This window comes from Catharus ustulatus, chromosome 2 (genome assembly GCF_009819885.2).
Source record: "Catharus ustulatus isolate bCatUst1 chromosome 2, bCatUst1.pri.v2, whole genome shotgun sequence".
In the NCBI taxonomy this organism is placed as follows: Eukaryota; Metazoa; Chordata; class Aves; order Passeriformes; family Turdidae; genus Catharus; species Catharus ustulatus.
In genome coordinates this window covers 22235179-22257261 of record NC_046222.1, presented here as the reverse complement: position 1 = coordinate 22257261, position 22083 = coordinate 22235179, and the positions used below count along the sequence as shown (strand labels likewise).

The window sequence follows — 22083 nt, the reverse complement described above, 5'->3', positions numbered from 1 at the left end:
AAGGGTAAGGACATGCAGTGCCAGCTGGGTAACCAGACACCCAGAGACTCAGCTGGAGACAGGGAACAAGAAGACCCCAGAATAAATATCACCAGTGACTCTGGAAAACTCGAACAGCAGGAAAATGTCACCTTTCCCCAAGTGTCCTGCTTGCTCTATGTCTGCAAGCGAAAGAGAAGGCTCATTCTGTGTGATGAATCAGCATAGATTAGACAAAAGACAGCAAAGACGAAAGCCTTTATTTTCGATGTTAAAGCGTGGATTTGTCTTTATATTGTATAAAGGCGGCTGCAGATGGCGTGTATGTGAAAGGCTGTTTAAGTTGATCAGGCAGAGTGCGTAACTCCAGTTCATTCACAGGAGTGCGTTCCTGGAACAAACCTTCCTGGGGGCAGAGGAAAAGACCTTTTGACAGCATTATTTGTTGTGAAGCCCTCGCTGCAAGAGGATGCTGGCTCTTGGTGGCGGCAGCTTTCTTTGGACCCATGTCCCACAGTGTCCCCGATGCCACTGGGTGCTTTGATGGTGCTACCGAGAGCTGCTGCCTTGTTTCCTGGGTCCTCCTGTGACCTTGCTGAGGATGCCTTCTGTCTCCATAGCATTACAAAAGGCACATATACATCTATATACAAGTGCATAAATATATAAATAGGGGTGTTATACAAAAATAAATACCCTTTCTCTTTTTCTCTTTAGAATAAGTCTTTTGCAAAAGGCAGCTTGGTCCCTAGCTGGTGGGAGGATGAGTCTCTAAGGGTCTCAGTGGTGGAGGGCTGCTGTTCAGATGTCTTGGTAGGTCCTGACCCAAAGATGTGATCACAGGATTCTGGGCATGGAGATCTCCTCTGGACTGGCAGCAATCTAATCTTTCTACTTCTTCAACTGGCACTAGGCCTAAGCAGCAAGGGCTTCCTGAGGGGAAAAGGAGCAAGAAATTATTACAATGCACAGTGGAATGAGAGATGCTGTGGGAGGTTTCAAGTCAACAGCTCACTTTATGAGGAGGGGTGTTGGGAAGGATGAATCAGGAAAACCTTATAAATATGATTGCCTAGCAAAAGATTCTGAGAATATGGAAACCATAAGCAAGATCGAAATGAAAGCCATCTTTGAGATACCAAACCTTAGTTACTAAATAACTAGAAGACAATAGAATGGCCGGCTGAAAGTAATCCCTCCGTGTTAGAACAATGCTTTCTGCTGGAGAGCAGGTCCAAAGGTCAGAAAAGATCCTGCTAACTTGGCAGAAGGGGTCCAAAGAGTAGTTTGTAGACTTTAAAGTATAATACAGTATGGTAATGCAATGATTCTTATAGGTTGTAAGTAAATGCTATAGGATTTGTATCTTGTTTAGAATATTCAACACATAAGAAGATTTATTGTATTGTAACGGGAAACTCGCGCTCTTAGTTGTTCTCTCTTACTTCCTGCTCTTACCTCTTACTTGCCTCCCTTACCATCCTCTTACAACCCTTAGCCCTCTAGAATCTTACTACTCCCCACTTTCCTTCTACCCGCTCCAAGCTGCGACTGGCAGCTCCTGGCAGGGCCCTCTTTACCCACGCCCTTTTGCAATAAACACAAGTTCCAAGACCTGCCTATAGATATCTCTCCGTTTGTCCCAACCGTCCTGCCCACCATCGCCACCTTCACTCTCCTACAGAGGGGTAACTCTGATCAAAGAGAAAGATCTGCATTCTGAAAGTCTGTGTGGGAAATTTGATGCCATGATCACACAAACCAAGTCTGATCTGCACTACAGGGGTGGATCAATGGATTAGGCTCTAGGGAGATGGATTCACATCACTTCAACATGAGCCATCAAGAAGGCTCTGCATTGAGATTTTCCTTCAAGAGCAGTCTAACATGATGGAGTTTTCCAAACAACTGACCTTGGTGGAAGAGGGTATCCCGTCGAGCATCTAGGCTAGGGCCTCCCACTTTGCTTCCCATCACTGGATGATGGAGGCCAACAAAGTGCTCTTGAAGGTGAGGACAGCCATCTTGTGGCTGAAGAAGCTGGTGAGTGGAATCATCTGGGAGACTGTAGAGGAAAGAGCTGTCTTCTGTTCTGGAGCTGGACAATCTGGGGAAGCAGGCAAAGAGGTTTAGTGCTGTTTACAGATCCTTTCTCCTTGAAAGATGTAACTTGTGTCATGTCTCAGCCAGATCGTCAACTGCTGTGACACACAACATTCCTAAATGAGGGCAAGAGCAGAAATTAGAAAGTACTTGTGGGATGGGAATGAGGTGATGTGGGATCTGGTATCCATGATCCAGCAGCTGGTGAGTACCACCTAGGCCGGGAGGAATACTGCCTCACAGGGAGCATGGAAATGAAGATGTCTGAACAGTGAGACACAAAGCACTCGCAACTGGACACCAGGCAGATTCTGGGGCAACTGTTTATCAGCATCAATCACAGATGTTTGCTTCTTTCATACTGCTTTTCAGTCTCCCACTTAGAAACAGGAGGAAGAAAAGGGGACAGACGGGAGTAGGTCTTGGCCACCTCTACAATTAAATTAAATTCTTTCCTGAAATCCTAAGAGTTGTGCAAAGAGAATTTAGACCAAGGTGTCCTAGTGTTGGAGCATGGATTTGTTTCCCAAGAGTAGGGACAGATAGGAGTGTATTGAGGGCAGGCTTTTGTGAGCATCTAGTCTTGTGAGTCCCAGTGGATTGTTCCACCCTCCCTCTCTCCACATGCCAGGACTAACCTAGAGGGCTGGTAGTCTTGCTGGGCACTCCCGTTCTGCAGTACTCTTGGCTGCAGCAAGGCATTGGTCTCCTCGTGTGACTGTAACGACAGAGAAGGATCCTTAGCAAAGCAATTCCACAGCAGCATTAAGAGGCAGGTGCTGATCTGCTGAGTTAGTCCTGGGGCAGACTGCTGAAGCTCTTACAGCAGTAGGCAGAAAAAACTGAAACTGTTTCTTTTGCTACTGAGGGCAGTGGAACTGAGCACTGAAAAACTCACTTTACACTTACTGCTGAATCAACGGGGAATAAGCAATTTATAGTCCCAGCTCTGGCACTGCTGGTTACCCTTTTACAGAGTCCTCAGCACTGTCAGTCCCTGTGAGCTTTGCTCAGGGGACACAGGGACTCTTTCATAAGCGTCACCTTTTCTCACTGCGTCCTCCATACTTAAGAGGCACTGGCCCAACAAACCACCCCTTCACCAGTGTTTTGGAGACCTTCCAGTTCCTCCCATGTCTCAGACTTCACTACAAAGGGGAAATCTTTTTTGGGAAGCCAGCCTTGCCACTTCTACATGCTGCAAAGTGTGCCAGTCACGCCTGAAAAAGCCCTCTCACTTCAAGTGTGGCCTCCAGCTTATGACAAACCAGCTCTTGATGCCAGGTCTGGACTCACCTGTGGCATTTCATCAGGGCTGTAATCACAGGGCTTGGTGCTTGCGTACCCCACTCCTGCAGAAGTGCAGATGCCATTCAGATGTGCCCTGCTGGCATAGGGTTGCCCATTAACAAAGGGATGTCCATTGGCACGAGGAGCAGAGATGCCTCTCAAAGGCACCATGGTGTACTGGCAGGACGACACCAGCAGCCCAGCTCCTGGGAAGCTCATGTCAATGGCTTGCTCTGCAGAGGGAAGGAAAAGAAAGTCTGAGGCAAAAATGAGAGGCGAAGTCAAGCTTGATGAAACTCAGCATGTATAGGGTTGGGCTGTCCTATCAGGTAGCTATTTTGGCACCCAAAGCACTCCTGGAGATAAATGGTGGAAAAGGGCCCTTTGCTCTCAGTCCCAGAGGTTCCTTTGCAACACGGCAAGCAGGACAAGGGACAGTGGTCTTTGTCTTTATGGGGTTCCACAGCACGTCTGGGACTTGCCCTCTGACCATCCCTTCCCTGCTTCCCAGAATTCCCTCACATTTTGGGTGTTGATGCAACAAATTTGGGTCAGATTAATCCACAGGCAAACCAGATCCTGTAAATCAGCCCCCAAGAAACAACCCTTACTCTGCTTGGACCAAGCTCTCCAAAGGCAAAAGGGGATGAAAGCCACGATGAGGAGTACGATGGAGCCCAGCACAACGCCTACAATCAAGTATGGCAAGTCACTGGAACGAGCCACCATGGCTCCTGTCCCCAGGCCACTGTGCCCACCGCTGAGTGGGGGACGCTGCTGGGGGGGCACTGTGGAAGGTGGAAGACGACTTGGCAGACCAAGAGACTTCCGAGCTGTGGAAGGAAGAAAAGAGAGAACATTAGACAGAGACATGGCAGGTGGCACAGCAGCCCAGTCCAGGGATGTTTATGCTGCTATGGAGTGGCCAGACTTCTATGGTGGCTTTAAAAAAGCATTCCTGGATGACAGGATTCCTAGGCATATGGCAGCACAGACAAGGCCTCTGTTCTTGGCTCACAGCTCTACCAGATCTGCTCATGGACTGCTGAAGCAAAAGTAAATCCAAAATATCTTCTCTGAAGCACACACTTGGACTTAGTGCTGTTCCTGTCATGACAGTGCAGCAGCTTTGAAGACAACATGGGGCCTGCTTCTAATGCAACATGGAGTTCAGCACAGCAAGGGAAAGCCAGCCCCTCTGTTTCCACTCACCATCTATGTGTTAGTTAGGAAAACAAAAGGTAACTGCTGCTCTGAGGGACAGTGATGGACTCTGCAAAGGGGTGAGCAGCAACCGGTCACACTGATCAACAGCACAGATGAGCCTGTGTTCTTTCTTCTCTCCAGTGCTGCCTCCACCACTTTGCTGGAGCTTGGGTGATGCATGTCAGGCAGGGATGGTTCCTGCCATCTTTGCTGTGACAGCTGTAGGCAAAGAAGGCAGCAGGCTGTGCTCCCAGAGCTGCCCCGGGAAGATGCTTACCTTTGGTTTCACAGATCATCACATTGCTGAACTCGCTTTCACCTCCTTCATTGAAGCACTGCATCTTAATGTCATATGAGGTCTCTGGCTGCAGGTGGCTGATGGAGTGCCAGTACCGATCTCCTGAGGAGGGAACAAAGAGCACATGGAGCTCTTAACTTCCTCAGGGAACAAGCAGCTGGCCCAGCTCTGCAGCAGTGCTCAGTAAAGTAGCCTGGACAATGCTGTCTTTTGTACACAGGGCTCCTTTTGGCTGTGATGTCTTCCAGTAGGAACCAGAAGCTAGGACCGGTCTCCCAATTTCTCTTACCTTCCACTACGTCCTTCTTGTAGTCACTGTCATTGTCACTGTCAGTGGGGCGGTAGTAGATGTAAAACCCGTGGATGGGAGTGTTGTTGTTGCTGGCTGGGATGTACTGCAGAGAATGGAAGGGTGAGCAGAAATTAGCAGAGATGTCCATGCTTGTATTGTATTAGGTGAGGAGCAGCTGGGATAAATGGAAAGGGACAGGAAGATAACCTAGCAGAGGGATCTTCTTCATGCTGGCATTAGTTTGCACAACGAAGGCTCTTCTGCAAAAGCTCAGTGCTACTTTCTACTCTCAAGCTTCGCTTCTCTCAGGTAACAGACAAGCTGTGAATCTGGGCCTGTCACTCCAGGCATCCAGTGCTCTGCTCCCTCTCAGCAACCACAGCTGAGAAAAAAAATCCCTGAACCCATTCAGAGAAAAAAATTCCTGAACAACAGTGATTCAGCTGGGCATGGGCAAGCACACCATCATCTTGACATGGTAGGCTCATGGCTTCCAGACAAACTGGGTGTAGCCATGAACTGGTCACTGCAGGAGCTTTGTGTTTCTAAAGACAGCTCTCTTCCTTCCCCACACCCAGGGCAGCACTGTCCCAGCTCTGTGGGTTCTTGCTGTCTTTCACCCATGATTTTATCAGCTACTGTTTGAGTTTAAATGAACAGCTGTGCCTGTCCTGCCTTGTGACAATTTCTGACTAGAAGGAGCTAGGAGAGGAGAGCATCCCTCCAAATAAGCTCTAAGTTGTAGAGAACACTTAGGTCTGGGCTTGTGATCCAAAAAATCCTACCCACTCCTACAAATCCTCTGGAGTGAACTGCTATAAATGATTATCAGCATTTAGGACTGTTACCCAGCAAATGAGAGTGAAGGAAATATCTGCTGGAAAGTACTAGGACAGAGGGAGGTGCTAATGGAGAGCAAGCAGCCACCCACCCCATGCATTGCTGAACTGTGCTTATCAAGCAAAATGGTCAAGACTCGAGGTTATCTACTGAAACTTTTCTGTATACAATGTTGGATTCAGACAGAAAGGGTTTCCTAGGCTGTCTGCCCTTCTATGTGTCCCAAGCCCAGTTCTCCTTTGGTGGAGGTGGCTGTTGGATCCCAGATCCATTTGTGCTGGTGACAAGCTCAAGTGTGGTAACCTGGAGGAGGTGTAAGCTGGGCAAGGAGCACCCTCACACCTTCTCCCCTGCAGCACTCTCCACCCCCACAAACCTTACCATCCACTTGAGCATGATGGTGGTCTCGTTGATGGCGTCTGTGAAGGTGATGTAGGGCCCGGCCACAGGGCGCTCGTAGACGCGGTTGCTGTACCCAGACACCACGTACGGCCGAGACGCTGCGCTGGGCTCGCTCTCGCCCAGGATGTTCAGTGCCCGGACACGGAATTTATAGGATGTGCCTATGGGAAATAAAACAGGTGCAGGGATTGGAGTTTTCCAAGATTTCTGTCAGCATGGCCCTAACTGTGAAGAGGGGCTACATCTTCAGAAGGCAGAGAGCCTACTGCAAGTTTGTTGTAAAGTGGCCACATTTCAGCCATGTCCTAGATGGAGCCTGCTTTTATTTACCATCCCCAATTCCTGTTTGGATGGTCCAAAGGTCAGATAGGAAGGTGTGCAGAGGGTTAAGAAATGCCTGAAAAAATATCCTGACCTAAAAGCCGGTATGGAAAGGCGTTCTTTCTATACTCAATCAGAATTAAGTACATAAACATCAGTTCAAAGCTCAAAGCCTATGTAACTTTTACCCAAACTACATTTTACTGGTCTTTAGTTTGGGGTAGTTAATATTCCCTTTTTTCCCACTGTCCAGCTCAGTGATGAAATCTTTTCTCATGGAAATGCAATGGGATTTGTGTACCCATCTGTCTTGCCTGTGGCTAAGGAAATTTCCGTCCTGTCTCGTAAAAGGCAAAACCAAATGCCTTTAGTAACTGTATCCTGTAATACAGAAAAGCATGCCTAAGCCTCCCAGAGGGAGGTCAAACCTATGCTGGTCACTGCAGCTGGAGAAATTGGAGAAGAATTTGCAGTTTTTTCCCCATGCACCTATGGCAGGAGTCAGGGAAGCTTTGTTTTACTCACACATGCCAGGGCTGAGCAGGATGTGACAGATGGTTAACCATCCTACAGGGACCCTGCAGCTATCCTACCGACCTCCAGGAAGCAGGGAGGAGAGCACCTGCCTACCTTTCTCCAGGCCTGGGATTTCCACAGAGAGGCGAGAGGGAGGAATGTCACTGGTTGCCAGGACCCAGTCTCCCAACTTCTTCAATTTCTTATATTCCACACGGAAAGACTGAATGGGGAACCCGCCATTCCCACGGGGGATCCAGGTCACGTAAACAGATGTCTCCGAGGCCATGGAGATGGTTGGACGGTCTGGTGCCTCTGGAGCTGCAAGGGACCCAGAAGGACATCAGGATGTAAAACATGTTCTTCTCATCCTGTCTGGAGGATCCTGTAGCTCAGAGGTGTGTGGGTGAAGGACTACCTGCACTGCACCCAGCCACATGCTCTGCAACTCCTGAATGCTCTCTTCCTTCTGTCTCTTCACTAGAGCTGGCATCCCTAAAACCTCATGCTTTTCAGTTTGTGCCCACAAGCAGCTTCTACTCCTGTTTGCATCTTGCTCCTTTTCCACTCCCAGCTCAAATAGGATGAGACAAGGTTTGAGGTGTGATCACCCATCATGGGAGGGAAAGCAGTGAGAAGGGTGGAAGCAGGACTGGAGCAAAAAACCTCGGTGATGTGGAAGTGGTAAGCAGGGGGAGACTGATGCTGGTGACAACCAAGTGTAGGAGATGGAAACAGGAGAGATTGAAAGAAACAGAAAAACAGCTGAGAAGGAAGTACGGAAAAGTTCTGAACTGTGGAAATGCAAATTGACAGGAAAACAATCAAAATATAGGAGGGAAAGAGATGAATGGACCTATGGATATGAAAATAAAGACAAAAAATGAATGAGTATGGGGGAGACTGAAGGATGGGACTTCACAGGAGGATTAGGATTGAAGGAAAGAATTTCACAGAAATTATAAAGGCAATAGTAATGATAGAGACAAGGTGGGAAAAAACAAATTAGATTGACCAGTAAGGGATCTGATGTTTCTCCAGTGCAGCAATATACCCAAACGGAGCACTCTGCACCCCTAGAATGGGAACTAATTGCCTCTTGCTTGGGCTTGGCTAAGAGAGGAGGACATGCAGGGACTTGGTCCCCATTCCTCCTTCACACTCCATCAGCACCTACTGGTGCAGTGTAGTTTGTTGTTCCTGTGCCCCACAGTCACAGATTCCAAGACAGGACTTTCTGAACCCTCCATGCAGAAATCAGCAAGAGACAAGAGTTGCTAGGATGTCCTTGCATTAAAGGTGGGGCCAGGCAGTGATATTTGCCTGCTCTCCAGGACTGAACGGTGTGCCAATGGCAGTAGCAGGGGTGTCCAAGAAGGACATCTCCTTGTCAGGAGGTAGAAATCACCCATCCAGCGCTTCAGTCTTGATTTACCCAGATGAGACTTCAACCCCAGCATGGTCTGGCCACTGCCACTCACAAGAGACCCAGCACCCTACACTCTCCCCACTGCCAGCTCAGGGAGAGCCTTACGGGACAGACGGCTGTTGTCGGCCTGGTTACTGCTCTGAGTGCTCGTGCCTGGGTCATCCCTCTGGATCTGCTGCTCTTTGCTGGCAACAATCTCTGGTTTTGGGCGCCGGCCTGTGCAGAAGGGAAAGGTGGCATCAATAATAGGGAGATGCACTCAGAATTAACTTTAGCTGTGATGAGGAAAGCAAAGATTTCCAGATAGGATGCGGAGGTAAGTATTTCCTGGACTCTAACAGCCCTAGGAGCTCAAAGCACTCAGCCTGCTGGCAGGAACTAAAGCTAAAGGGGCAGATTTGTTTTTAATTTGTTTTCTTGAAATGTTGCTAGATTCCTGTCTCCAGGCAGAGAATGGATTAAACAATCTCTTGACATTTATGCTAGACCCATTTTCTAGAGTTCTGTAGGTGTTCAACTGAGGCACCAAGAGAAGAAGGGACTTACTACAACCTACCCAGAAGACAGATTGGAATCTTCCTCATCCTACCCTCCACTCTCCCTTCTGACAGTTGTTCTAAGCTGAGGGCAGATGGGTTTCCAGAGCAGAAAACACTCCCATTGCCCTAAGGCTGGTTCCTTGTGCCTCAAGGGCTGGGTCAGGATGTTTCAGAGAGGCCCTCCCTTGACTCTGAGCAAAGGGGAACCCAGGAAAAGGTGTGCCCTTTACCGGTGCGGAAGGTCACCATGGCTGTCTGTCCCTCGCCGGCACAGTTGTGAGCAGCCATCTCCACCTCATAGAGGCTCCCAGGCTCCAGCCTGGTGAGGGTCAGGCGGTGCTGCGAGGCTGGGACATCCCTCACGGCCCAGTTATCCGAGGTGTTGGTGACCTGCTGAGAGACCAACACAGGGGTTACAGAGCTTGGGGCAGGCTGGGCTTATTGTGGGTACTGAGCTCAGAAACTTTTTTAATAAGTTGTGTATTAACCATATCTACCTTCCCTTCTCTCTCTGCAAAGGAGGGAGATGTTTCCAGCCTGATTTTGCAAAGCAATTCAAGTATAAGCAGGACAAGTCACCCAAGCCCCAGAATGTTTTCTTGACCCCAGGGTTCAGTCAGCCCTGTTCTGTCCTCTGTTTCCCTTTGATACTATCACTCCTCAATGTGTGCAAATCTCCCAAGTGGGTATGCCCCACAAATGCAGCATTAGCCACAGGACTGAGCTGCTTTAGGAGCCGAATTTCTCCTGCAGCCCAGCTGCAGAGTTGCTCTTTTAGGTACTGGGCACTTCCATAGGATGAGGTACCTAGACACAACTTTGTTTACTGAATTTTATCCAGCCTCATCCCTGGCACTGTGCAGTTGAAATGAAGAACCATAATACTGGAGCTTGGAAACAGAGTTTGTTATTTGGTGATACCCTGATGCCCCATGCAGAGAGGGAGGGAAGGTAGAACCTTTCTCCTTCTCCCCAGCTGCAAAGATAATATTTTTGCAGGCAAATAGGCAGGACACTGAAGTGACCCAGTGCTGAAAGGAGCATTAGTAATGCAGGCAACAGAACGGAAATGCCAAGACTCTGCTGTATCATTCATCTTCTCCAAGCGTTTGACACAGACTGATTAATGCCTGCCACGTTTTATTTTTATTCCTGAGCCTGCAAAGTTGTGAAGCCACGGAGGGGAGCCCTAAAGGCTGCTAATATCCAGGAAAGGAAAACAGAAATTCTTAAGAAATAAAAATAAGGGGTGCATGGCTTCTGACTGCTTGCAGAGTTCAGGGGCAGTGTAGGAACAGTGTAAAAAGAGACATGCACAGATATTTTCTAGAGAAGTGGTAGAACCTTGCCCAGTACAAATTTAGGTCTCCTGTCAGTAGGTCTAACTTTCCTTACAGCCATCTTCTACACAAAGACCCTTTTCTTTTGTTGCTGAATTAATTCCTTCCCTCTCCAGTCAGAAACATCAAAACCAGATCATTATATAACTTGATCCTAAGGATCTTGGACAGAAAGAGACTCTTTCTAAACTCGTTTAAGGGTTATTAGGACTAATTCCTTTCCACACAATCCTTAAGCATCCCAAGAAAGAGTCTCCAGCTGAGAATTTGGACTACACTGAAAACATATTACTGCAAACTGCAGTGATCCATGGTGACCTTCACTCCCCCATGGCCCCTTCCAGGTGAAGCGCTGAAAAACAAATCAAATATGGACAAAGTCCAAGGCTGCAAGTTAAGATCGCGAGCAGAATTGGTAGTTATGTAATACACCACTGGGGAATAAATCTCTTCTTGGCAGATAACCAGAGCCAATAGTCTGGGGATGCTTTTGGTGCCTTTGTTTTGTATTTAAGTTTGCCCTATTGTGTTCCTGTGCTGGCATCTTCTGCCTTTGTTTTAAAGAGCTCTTTAAAGAGATGGGTAGTTGAAATCCTCATCTTAAATTTTTTTTAGAAAGAAATCAAGGATTGTGACAGTCTTCCATTACACTGTATCATCACAAAAGCACACAATTCCAAGAAAATAGACACATATTCACATGTACTTGAAAACAGTGCCTTGCAGTGGCTGGAAATCCCAAACATGCGATCTGGCATGTTTTTGGAATATATGCCAACCCTCTGGGGTTTGAGGAAAAACCTGCCTCTCTACTGCAATTCCCCACCTACCCAAAGGAAAGAAAAGCAACAGACAAATAAATTCAAGCTCCTTTTTTCCACTTATCCCCAGCAAAATGGAAAGAGATACTTTAGACCTCACAAGCAGAATTTTTGCCTCAACAACATTTCACCATTTAAAGAAACTGCTGGGCTATAGCTGTGCCTGCACTGTGCCTGTGGTGCCGTGAAGCACCCCAGAGGGAGTGCTGGCTTGGGCTCCAGCAAGACTTGGCTGTGCACTATGTGCTCACACTGTGCCACCTGCAAGTGATGTATTCCACAGTGCACTGCCTTCCAGCTTCCAGAATAAAACTGGGGGACAAGGACCTTCCTAGAGGATTTAGGATGGCTATGACAGTTCTCTTCTGGCTCCTCACACTTACTGAGCATGGGCGTTTTGGTGCTGCTGAGTGGGGCAGGCACATGCAGCAGAGGCTGCTGCTCTGTGTCCTGCAGCCCAAGCCATTCAAGACAGAGGTGTCCCCGTGGCTTGTGCCAAGACAAAAGCATTCCAGAGCAAGTTGTTGTGCAACCTGCCCTCAGGGCTCCCTACCTGTGCAAGCACACAACTAAGTATTGGACGAGGAACCTACTGGAGAAGTGTGTGCATGTGCCTTCTCCATACTTATGCAGACAGGCACTGCAACTGGGCTCTTCCTGGACAGATCAGCAAACCGCTTGTCACATTCTGTATCCATCACACCTCAACAGCTGAGGCTGCAGATCAGGAAGTCCCACTAACCAGTGCCATCAGTGATCGATGGGTGCCCTGCCCCAATGCTCCTGCTCATGAGGCGTGAAATCTGTGGTGAGGTCACCAGCCTGCCCATGGAATGGTGCAGAGGGAAGGTGGAAGCAGGGTAAAACAGTGATACCTTGCGATGTTTCACCATGTAATAGAGGATGGGGGCTCTGCTGTCAGGCCGGGGTCGCCACACCAGGTCATAGCTGTCCGTCTTGGATGTCCGTGGAGAACTGAGGATGATGGGGGCTTCAGCTGGAGTCACCAGTTCCTTGTTGGCTGCACACTGTGGAGATGCTGATAGAGGGGTTGTCCCAGGCTTTGGCAGTCCAGCTTTATCCAAGGGTAGCTTTAAGGCAATGTCCCTGGAAGGCGGTGTTGGAGGTTGAGCCGAGTACAGCTGGGCATCTTGCCCAGGGTTGAGTGGAGCTCCTGGAAGACAAGGTGTCACAGCAGGGTAAACACTCATCCCAATGTGTGGTTAAAGCAGAGCTGTGAGCCTCTTGTGTGGTGCTGCCTGCTGTGCCACTCGAAAAGGTGTTGGCAACAATCCCTTTTTCCCTTGCTATAAACTCCATGGTTCCCTGTCTCTGAAGTCCCTCTTACCCCTTTGTAGGTTCAACACGGTCCAAGGAATCTCTTACCCTAGGTAAATTTCTAAGTTTCTAAGCTCTTGGTCAGTGCAAGCCCAGAGGCAGAGCTAAGTCATGGCATTACACCCAGATGTCTTGTGTCTCTCATGTAGAGATTGCCCAAATGTGCACACCTTGCTCTTAGAACCAAAACAGGTGTTGTGTGTTCCCACAGGGAGATATGGAGACCTCGGACAGAACAGCACTTGCAACATAGATTAAACAGGAAGCAAGGGCAACACACCAACTTTCTTCCCCTGTCCTTGTTCTGTGTGTTAGGCTTGTGACCCTTTGGAAAGAGGGGCTTACCTGGGCGGGCTGTCCTCAGCTGCACCATGGCTTGGGCACTGCCCACCTCATTCTCAGCCATGCACTGGTAGATGCCCTCGTCCTCAGGCCCCACGCTGAGCAGCCGCAGCGCCCGGCGTGACAGCCGCAGCCGGTGGCTACCCAACAGCGGCACCGCGTTACGCAGCCACATCACCGAGGGCTGCGGGTTCCCTCGCACCCTGCACGTGAACTTGGCACTCTGGCCCCAAGGAATGATCTGCTGGGACAGCTCCATGGTGACCTCCGGGGGTTCTGTAAGAGGAAAAAACACAGACTGCTGAGTGCCACTTGGCTGAGAGCATGGCATAGTCATGGCTTTGTACTTTTGTCTCTGGCAGTGATGAGAGCAGAGCGATGGATCCTTCCCTACCCTAAAGTCCCACTCCCTTTGTGGGGCCCACATGGGTCTGCTTCAATGCCCCTCCCCTTCAGCATCCACATAAGCTGCAAAGGGGGGTAGCCCAAAGTCATCTGCCCTCTCACGTGACATCAGTCATCTACAAGTCCCATTTTTCTGAGCTGAAATGCTACTCTGCAATGACTGTTCTTGTGCCACAACAACACATCAGCACCTAATGAGCAACCTGTGAAACACAGACTTAGCCTCCCTAAAAATTGTGAGAATGAGAAGTATGTGTGGTAGAAATATCTAAGGTGTAGTATCCCTTACATTTTCTACTCCACAGAGAACTTCCCTACAAAACAGAACAAAACCAAGACACTCTAATGTCTTCCTTATGCCAATGTCAAATATGTCTAAAAAGCAACCAGGCTTCCACTAGAAAGTAGTAGAACAAAAGCAGTGCCACAAATGACAGCAGCAGAGCTTCTGCAAAGGAAGGGAGGATCCATCATCTCCAGCCCATGGTGGGAGCCAAGAAGGAGGAAACTACTACCCTCAAGAAAGAATTAGTCTGGTCTCCTGGAAACTGGAACCACAAGCAGGGGATTGCATTACATTGTGGTTTGTCTGGGGGGAGTAAGAGTGCTTCAGTGCTACTATCTTCCCCTAGAAGATGAGATGTGCAAGCCCTTCCTGAGACAATGGCTCCAGCAGCACTCACCGAACACCTGCACGTTGTAGAAGATGAACGCAGCCCCGGCCTCCCCAACACCATTGTCAGCCGTGCAACTGTAGGTGCCTGAGTCCTCCTCGCTCGTGGGGTCAATCAAGAGGTTGCTGAGCAGGAAGCGTGTCTTGTTGTAGGCAGAGACACCAGAGCCATCCTTGGCCCAGGTGACCCGCGGCGGGGGGATCCCGCTGGCCACACACTCCAGAATGAGGCTCTGGCCCTTGGTGACAATGATGGTCTGAGCCTCAGGAGGGTAGATTATCCGGGCTGCCTCCGCTGTGGAGCCTGTAGAGGAGAGATGGAGGAAGGAAGTGCATGGGAAGGAAGGTGGCTGGTGGGAGAGGACCCTGTGCACTGGGTAGGTAAGGATAATGGTAGGGCACACTGTTTTCCTGGCCTGGGGGAGCTAAACGGCAATGCAGGACAAGAGAGACATTCTGTAAGGGTCCTGTGTACACAACAAAGCCACCTTGGCAAAGAGTTATGGGCCTTTGCCCACCCACCACTAAGAACAAATCCTAAGGAAGTATGGCAATCCCAGGGCTGCATACACATACTCCAGGAGCAGACCTTGGGGCCTTCTGCTGCTGGAAAGGAGTTTTCTCAGCAAATTATAATGGTTCACATGGAAAACCAGCTGCAATAGCACTGGTCAGAGCCTCCAGTGCAGTGAGATGTGCAGTGAAGGGAGAATGGCTTACGTCTCACACGGAGCCTCTCACTGGAGACTGAAGTTTTCACCTCCTGTGTCACAGGGTTGTAGGCAGCACATTTATAAGTCCCCTCATCCTCCTGGCTGGCATTAACAATCTGAAGGTTCCCAGATGGCATAATAAGATAATTATCTGTAGAGAGAGAAGAGAAAGTGGCACATGGTCACAAAATATGCTCCTGTCCAGCCTCCTGGAAGACATGCAATGTCCTGAAGAAAAGGCAGACAAGGAGGAAAGAAAAAAACATGATGTCCTAGGCAACATGGACATCAGGGAGACCATGCCAAGAACCTTAAACTAACTTGTGCTCAGACAGGTGGCAAAGCAACAAGGAGAAAGCAGGTAGGGACAGCTACTGCTGATAAAGTAGGATGAAACGGAGAGTCCTGTGATGGAACCCGTTGGAACAGACCCCTGTGCACTCACCTCGGGAGGTCTCCAGCCATTCCTGTTTCACACTGTAGCGGACCTGAGCCTTGGGGTGACTTTCGGGCAGGTCGCAGGCAATCACAGCTGTGTTCCCTTCATCCACCTCAATCACATGCTGGCCATCGAATTTGAAATCTTTGAGATCTGCGAAGAGAGCAAAAGACCAGGTATCTCAGTGGCTGGTTAAACATCTCAGTGTCAGCTCATCCTCTCCCCATGGACTCAGGCCTATCTCATCGTGGTGCTGGCAGAGGACCACTCTGACCCCAGCAGCTAGGGAAACCGGCTTGCTTTCACAGTTTGGTTTTTTTTTCCCTCCTTTTTCCTGCAAAATGAGTAACTTAAAACACAGCTTCTGGAGAAACTGCCTGCTTCAGAGCTGGGAAACTGGGTGTGAAAAATCCTGGTCTGAGAGTGAAAAATAAGCCAATTTACTGCAGTACTGAAGGGTGGCCAAAAATGGTCCTTCTGCCGCCTGCTATTTCTCACACAGCTGCTGTCCTGCTACGGAAAAGCCGACTTTGCAGTCACAGCTCAGGGAGCCCAGTCTGCTTCAAGGGTGTACAGATGTCAGGTGGGAGGAAGTGTGTGATCCCCTGAGCTCCTCCCACACCCGAGAAACCAGCATCTCTGCACCGAGCACTCTTGCTCCCATCAAACATCTCACAGCTGAAAGTTGGTTAACCACGACACTTCACGTGTGCCCAAGATCCAGTTAAAAGAACAGGGACTTGCAAGGAAAGCCAGCTCCTCCTCTATATGGCACAGCTGCTCCTTCCCTAAAGCAGCTGTGAAAACCCTGTCCCACCACATCCCTCTGAACCTCAGGCTGTGATGGGAGTTCCCACCCTGGCTAAACTGATGTGGTCAGCAGGACTGGAAGCACAGGAACTAAGAGGAAGGGGTACCTGACTTTTTGTTTTCTTTTCCCTGGTTTTTTTTTGAAGCAGGAGGAGAGGACTGCAGCAAAACCCCACAGATCTGGCAGGGCAGCAAGCATGCCAACCTGGACCCACCAGACTTTCCAGAGAGAAAACTGGTTTCCATTCTCTCTGGTCATTATGGCAAATCCTGCCGAGGCACTGCAAGCTTGAAGTTTGTCTCAGCCAGCTTGTGCTATGAGGGAGGAGGTTTTGTGCCAGGAAAAAAGTCCCTCGTGCATTTTTACAATGCTATACATCAGCCCAGGTGACCACTAGTGAAAATGGAACATCCCAGAATTGGTTGTCACAGGTGACAGGTCATACAGTCACATCAAGGCTCAGGTTGGTGCCTCTTCCCAGGACCCATGGCTAACAGATCACCTGAATGGAATGCCACTAAATCTGGATGAGACCACACTTTTTTGCGAAATCCCACTCTAAGGCAGTGTGTTGCATCTACAACCACGGCATGGCCACATGCTGTCAACAGCTCCCTTGCCCCTAGAAACCCATCCCAGAACATGGCACCCGTGACCTTGGGCAGTTTGGGGAACTGGGGGACAGCAAGAGGGCTGGTGGCAGGCAGCCTCCCTTGGCAGCCCCAGTCAGCAGAAAAATGCGGGGTTTGTTCTCTGGGAAATGCAACAGCACTCCAAGAGCAAAAGACAACTCTGGCTCCAAGCGTCTCCCACCCACAGTCATGGAAAAGTGACATGAAATTTCTCAAGCAGAGTTTCTGATTAAAGCAAGATCCTTTATGGAGTTTAAATAAAAAACAGCTCTCTTGGCAAGGCATGGAGAAAGCCTCCCTGAGCGCGGTGCGGAGGGGCTGTTGGGTGGCTGCTGGGAGAGCCAGCGGTCCCGGGCCCAGATCTGAGGGAAGGGGAAGAGGTTGAAAAGAAAAGGGGAGGTTTTGCAATGTCATAAAAATGATTTGCAGTGAACATGCTTAATACTTCTGGAATTTCTTGGCATTGTTCAATTAAGAAAAAAATAAAAAGAAGGAATACGGGTGAACTTCAGAAATGTGACTAATCCTTAAAGACAAGTTGAGGAGGGGAGTCATGTTTCCACTGGATATTAAAGCCAGATGAAAATTAACTCTTAACTTGTGAAAAGCTGGCAGCGCCTCACACTCCTCCTCCAATGAAAGTTACTGCTGGGGAGGGGAAGGATGATGCATATTTTCTCCTCTTTGCTTTTTATATTTGATTAAGGAATAAAATAGTGAGAGCCACAGAAATGGAAAGAGGTGGAGAAGTGGCAAAAGCCCAGTGTCTGCCTGCCCACATCGTGCATGTTTCTCTGATCAACAAAATATAAACGAGCATCAGGAAAATTAATGTGCGCCTTGGTGGTCTGGATTCATCACAGCCAAATTAAGATTTTAGAGCCAAGGTATAGGCTCCAGCAATGCTGGTCGGGATCTGCATACACACACTTGGATGTGTACGTGTACATGCACACACACCCTGAAGAGAAGAAGGGGCCCAAGAGCTTGGAAAAAGAGCAGACCCAAGGTCCTGGCATAGCAGAACCATCTTGAAGATGGAAAATTATGGTCCTGTGCCAGGGCACTCCCTGGGATGACTGTGGGCTGGGCAGACATGGGGACCTCTCACATGCAGCCCCTCCAGATGGTGGGTCAGCCCACATCTCATAGCTGTGGGTGTTGCAGCCCCACAGTAGGGTGCAGGACCTGCAGCTCTTCTTGGCTTCCCCTCAGCCCAGAAGTAAGGGATAAGGGGTGAAACTGTGGACAGAGGGGAAAAGAACAGAGGAAAGGGATCCTGGGGTGGCTGGGGTGCCTCTGGAGAAGCAGAGTGAAACTGGTAGGAGAGAGGGGAAAAATAGCAGAACTGGGACAAACTACTTTCTCATATGCCAAGTGTACAAGCTTTCTGCCAAACTTCTCTCCTAAATTCCTGCTTCCCCACAGAGAACAAGACTGGTTTATTTGCCAGTGGATTTTGGCCATGGGCGATCTCAACTGCCCCGCTTGCTGCTGGAATGGGCATGTAGAACCACCCTTTAGCCAGAGCTGGTGAAGGGTGGTCAGGGTTACCCCTGTCCCCCTCTGTGCATGGAACAAGCTCCCCCACACACATCCTGTTGCATTTGGCCCCAGCACAGCTAAACAGAGGGCACAGTGCCAAGCTGGGACAACCAGCTTTGTCCTGGGGGGTTCAAACAGGCTGACCCTGAGTTGCATGTCCCCCCACAGCAGGGAGGGGTGGAGGAGAGGATCCATGCCAGGGGGATATGCAGCACTTGCCCCTTCAGCTGCCCAGACAGCAGCAGCCAGGCCCCACATCTAACATGCAATTTGCACCAGAGTCTAAGAACCACTGCAGCTGGGAGAAACCACATCCCCTCTCACTGGCTGGGTTTTCCTTCTCATATGGCAATACCCAGCATGCCAGCCCATGCTCTTGTCCTTAAAAGACACGCCTGACCACAGTGAAGCAAGTCCTCATCTACCAGTCATTGTTGGGAGGTGCTGTGGATAGACAGACTGAGCACTGCCAATCCCAGCCGTGCTGGGATAAGAGGGCTTTTTCCCCCCGGCTTTTTTTGTTTAGGAGGGAGTGCAACCAAAGGCCATTGCTTGTGTCCATCTGCAGCCAGCTCCAAGGCGTGATGGGGTGAACTGGGGTGCAGGGAGGGTCAGCTCTGCAGCCGACTGTGCTGTTGTCACTGGGGAGGGAAACCAGCTGAATCCTAGGGCTGGGGGCCAAGTAACGAGGCCAGCGAGACAAAGCTGATTAAATGAAAGGGAGACCATAAATAACTGTAAATAAAATAAAATAAAGTAAATAAAATGATAGCCCCCAAGGTGAAAGTTCTCACTGTCATAGGAAAGAGTGAAAGAGGGAGCCTGAGAAGAGGAATAGGCAGGAATAGGGTCCTCCAGCCTGGACGTAGGTACCTTCCACTATTCCTCCCTCAACTGTGAGAGCAGCCTAGGGCTATGGCTCTCGCTCCCCATCCACCCAGCACCACAGGAGCCTGGGCACTAGTGCTGTCACCGCCAGATTCCTCTCACCCTGCTGAGACAGGCACAGTGTGACAGACTCCTGCCAACTCACACCCCACAGCACTTCTGCCCCACCCTGGGCCCATCTCACGGCCCTCATGCCACAGCTCTTCTGGCTCACAAAACACCACCTGTGTTTTCCCTCTCTCCCCTCCTCACACCACCCCTGCTCCCAGGGCCAGAGCCCCTGTGTCTGCTCTGTAAATGCTTTTCCAACAGGCAGCCATCTCCTTCCTTCCCTCCCTCCTGCCACTGCCTCTGGGGAGTATCAGTAGAGGCCCGGGTGAAGGAAAATGAATGGGGCTGTCTTCAGAAAGCAGCTGCAAATTCCTGGGGGATGCCCAGCCTGACCCCGTGCAGGGTCACTGCCCACAAGCACCGCACACTGAGGCCCAGCTTTCCACACGTGCTGTCCCAAGGCTGAGGACTGACCTCACTCATGGCACTGACGGAGGGAACAGGGCAACAAGCTTTCCTTGCCCACAGCATTCCCGGACACAGGTACCTGCAATCCCACACCCCTGGCCACAGGGACACTGGAACGGGTAGTTTTTTTGCTGCACCTCTCATCTATTTTTCTTTTTGTTTAGTTTTCAAATGTCATGTCTATCCAGGTCAGGCTTGCCATTGTATTTGCTACCCTGATTTTCTATGCATACAGATGAGTGCTGGGAGTTACACAGCACTCACTACCTCTGCTCATCAGCTTTGCTCCAGCCCTGCACTTCAGTTTCCCCTGTGAGGTCCACGAAGAGCTCCCGACCTTACAAGCCTCTGGCTGTTACAGAACCAGCCCTCAGCACCATATACAAGTCCCCGGTGGAATTACTTGGCCCCACCAGAACACACTGCAGTTGTGCCTTTTACATACAGCACCTCTACCCAGGAGAGGGGCTGGGGCAAGGCTTTCTGGCAGGATGGCATCTTTGCTACCTATAATCAGGCACAGAAAATAGCTCTCTCTTCTTTGCAGCTGTCATTCATGCGAAGGCATAAAGCCTGGCTAGGAAAACCAGGAATACTCCTGTTTTATCCATACAAGCTGTCCCAGACTGCAGTGCTGCCCTGGGGCCTGCAGGGCTGACCTTGTACACCACGGTCAGGTGAGGAGTGGTCAGCAGGTGTGACCTGCAGTGACCTGCACTGATATGCCATGGGCTGCCAAGGCTGTGTGGAACATCAGCTCAGCTCTAACTGAACTCAAAGGTGCGCAAGTAATGCCTGAAGTGCTGCTCCCTTTGTCACTTTATGAAATCTTTCCCTTCTGCAAACCCCTCCTCCCTCCACCTCTTGGATATACAATAGCTATTTTATCTCTGCTGAAGAAATTAAATGCAAGTTTCAAACAGCTTTCTGGGCCAGGGGGAAGAGAGATGGCCTCGGCATCCCTGTGCTGCAGATGAGAGAAGGTGGTATCAGGTGTGGCTGCCAGCACTGCAGCGATGGTTATCTGCTTGCTGACTGTCAGGAAAGCAGAGTAGGTCCCAGGAGACCGGGCACACAGAACCTTGGGCACTCCAGAGTGTTTCCTTCAAAGAAGGCCGAAAGAAGGGAGGGGAAATAGCCTAAAAGTTGGCCGGACAATGTTACCTACACTTCTCAAAACCTAGCAAATCACTTCTTCCAATGACTCCAGGTCCTCTTCCAAAATAAATCTAAGCTTTGAAGATATTTCCATCGTCCTCCTTTCCCCCTACTGCTTTTATTCACACATTCCAATTTCAGTTTCCCCCCTGCCACCCCAAAATAATTTTTGGATGGAACAAAGACTTTCAGGGAGTTTTCTTTCAGTCCTGAAGGTTATCTGAGGAGATGTATCAACGACAATGCTGACCTGCCAGGGGCTTTCCTCTCATGGTTGCCACTGAATCAGCTTGAGCAAAGTCCTGTAGAGGATGTCTGGAGCAAGAGAGAGAGCCCAGGGCACACCTGATACCACAGCTTTCAAACTCAGTCCCATCACCAAGTGGTGTTCCCTTTTCTTTCAGACCACTGCTTCACCAGCCCTGCAAGCAGCCTCCAGCTCATGAACATGAGATTGGATATTTGAACCCCTCCAGGTTTTCCTCCCACACCTTAAGTCCCACATCTTTATTGGGATGCCCTATCTCTCTCTTCACTCATTGACTGCTAAATCTTCGCCACCTGGGTGTTCTCTATCACCGAGGCTATCCAGACATGTGGGATACAGCCTCTGCCATCCCCAGCTACCCGTGAGGATGAGGGACTCATGCCACAGCACAGCACGGCACAGCACAGCATGCCACAGCACAGCATGGCACAGCAAGGCAGAGCACAGCACAGGGGTTTTCCACAATGGATTAGTTGATTGCTCATCCAACCTCTGGCTCCAGTTTTGTGAGCGCCACTGAATGACTTCCTCTCAGAAATGAATTTGCCACAACACGGGCCACAGCAATGGCCAAGCACTCTTTTGCATGCACATCCCCAGTTGGAATCCAGTAGGCAAAGGTGATTTGGCTCCTGGAGAGGGCTGATGTACTACTCAGTGGCTTTGATTTGTCCCGAAGGACATAGTGAGGCCCTCTGGTGCTTCAGGACCTGTTTTCCATCCACCACTGATGCTAGACTAAAGCAGTCAGATAGGTCATACATACTTTTCCCAGGAGGTAAGAGCTGGTGGTGGTGCGCTGAGGTGCAAGTAAAAAAGAGAAAAGGGGATCAGCTAAGCAAGAGCTGTCAGGCTGAGGAGCTGTGCACACCCTACTCTTCTAAATGCAAACCATACCCTTGGTAATCCCATCCACCTCTCCCCTCCTCTCCTTCTCTCTATCAGGCCACCAGCACACACAGCCCCCTTTCTGCTC

At 49.7% G+C, this 22083-nt stretch overlaps 1 protein-coding gene across 1 annotated transcript in view; it reads right to left on the bottom strand.

Annotated features, from left to right (window-relative positions):
* Window positions 1-695: 695 nt before the first annotated feature.
* BOC (BOC cell adhesion associated, oncogene regulated) overlaps window positions 696-22083 on the bottom strand; it is a 54558-nt gene continuing 33170 nt past the window's right edge. Inside the window, 16 exon segments of the mRNA XM_033053007.2 lie at window positions 696-912; window positions 1893-2086; window positions 2721-2800; window positions 3379-3605; window positions 3984-4205; window positions 4856-4978; window positions 5166-5271; window positions 6390-6571; window positions 7362-7568; window positions 8782-8892; window positions 9446-9605; window positions 12252-12550; window positions 13060-13332; window positions 14145-14438; window positions 14855-14998; window positions 15293-15439. Coding sequence (XP_032908898.1) covers window positions 728-912; window positions 1893-2086; window positions 2721-2800; window positions 3379-3605; window positions 3984-4205; window positions 4856-4978; window positions 5166-5271; window positions 6390-6571; window positions 7362-7568; window positions 8782-8892; window positions 9446-9605; window positions 12252-12550; window positions 13060-13332; window positions 14145-14438; window positions 14855-14998; window positions 15293-15439 — 2954 coding nt within the window. The 3' untranslated portion in view covers window positions 696-727.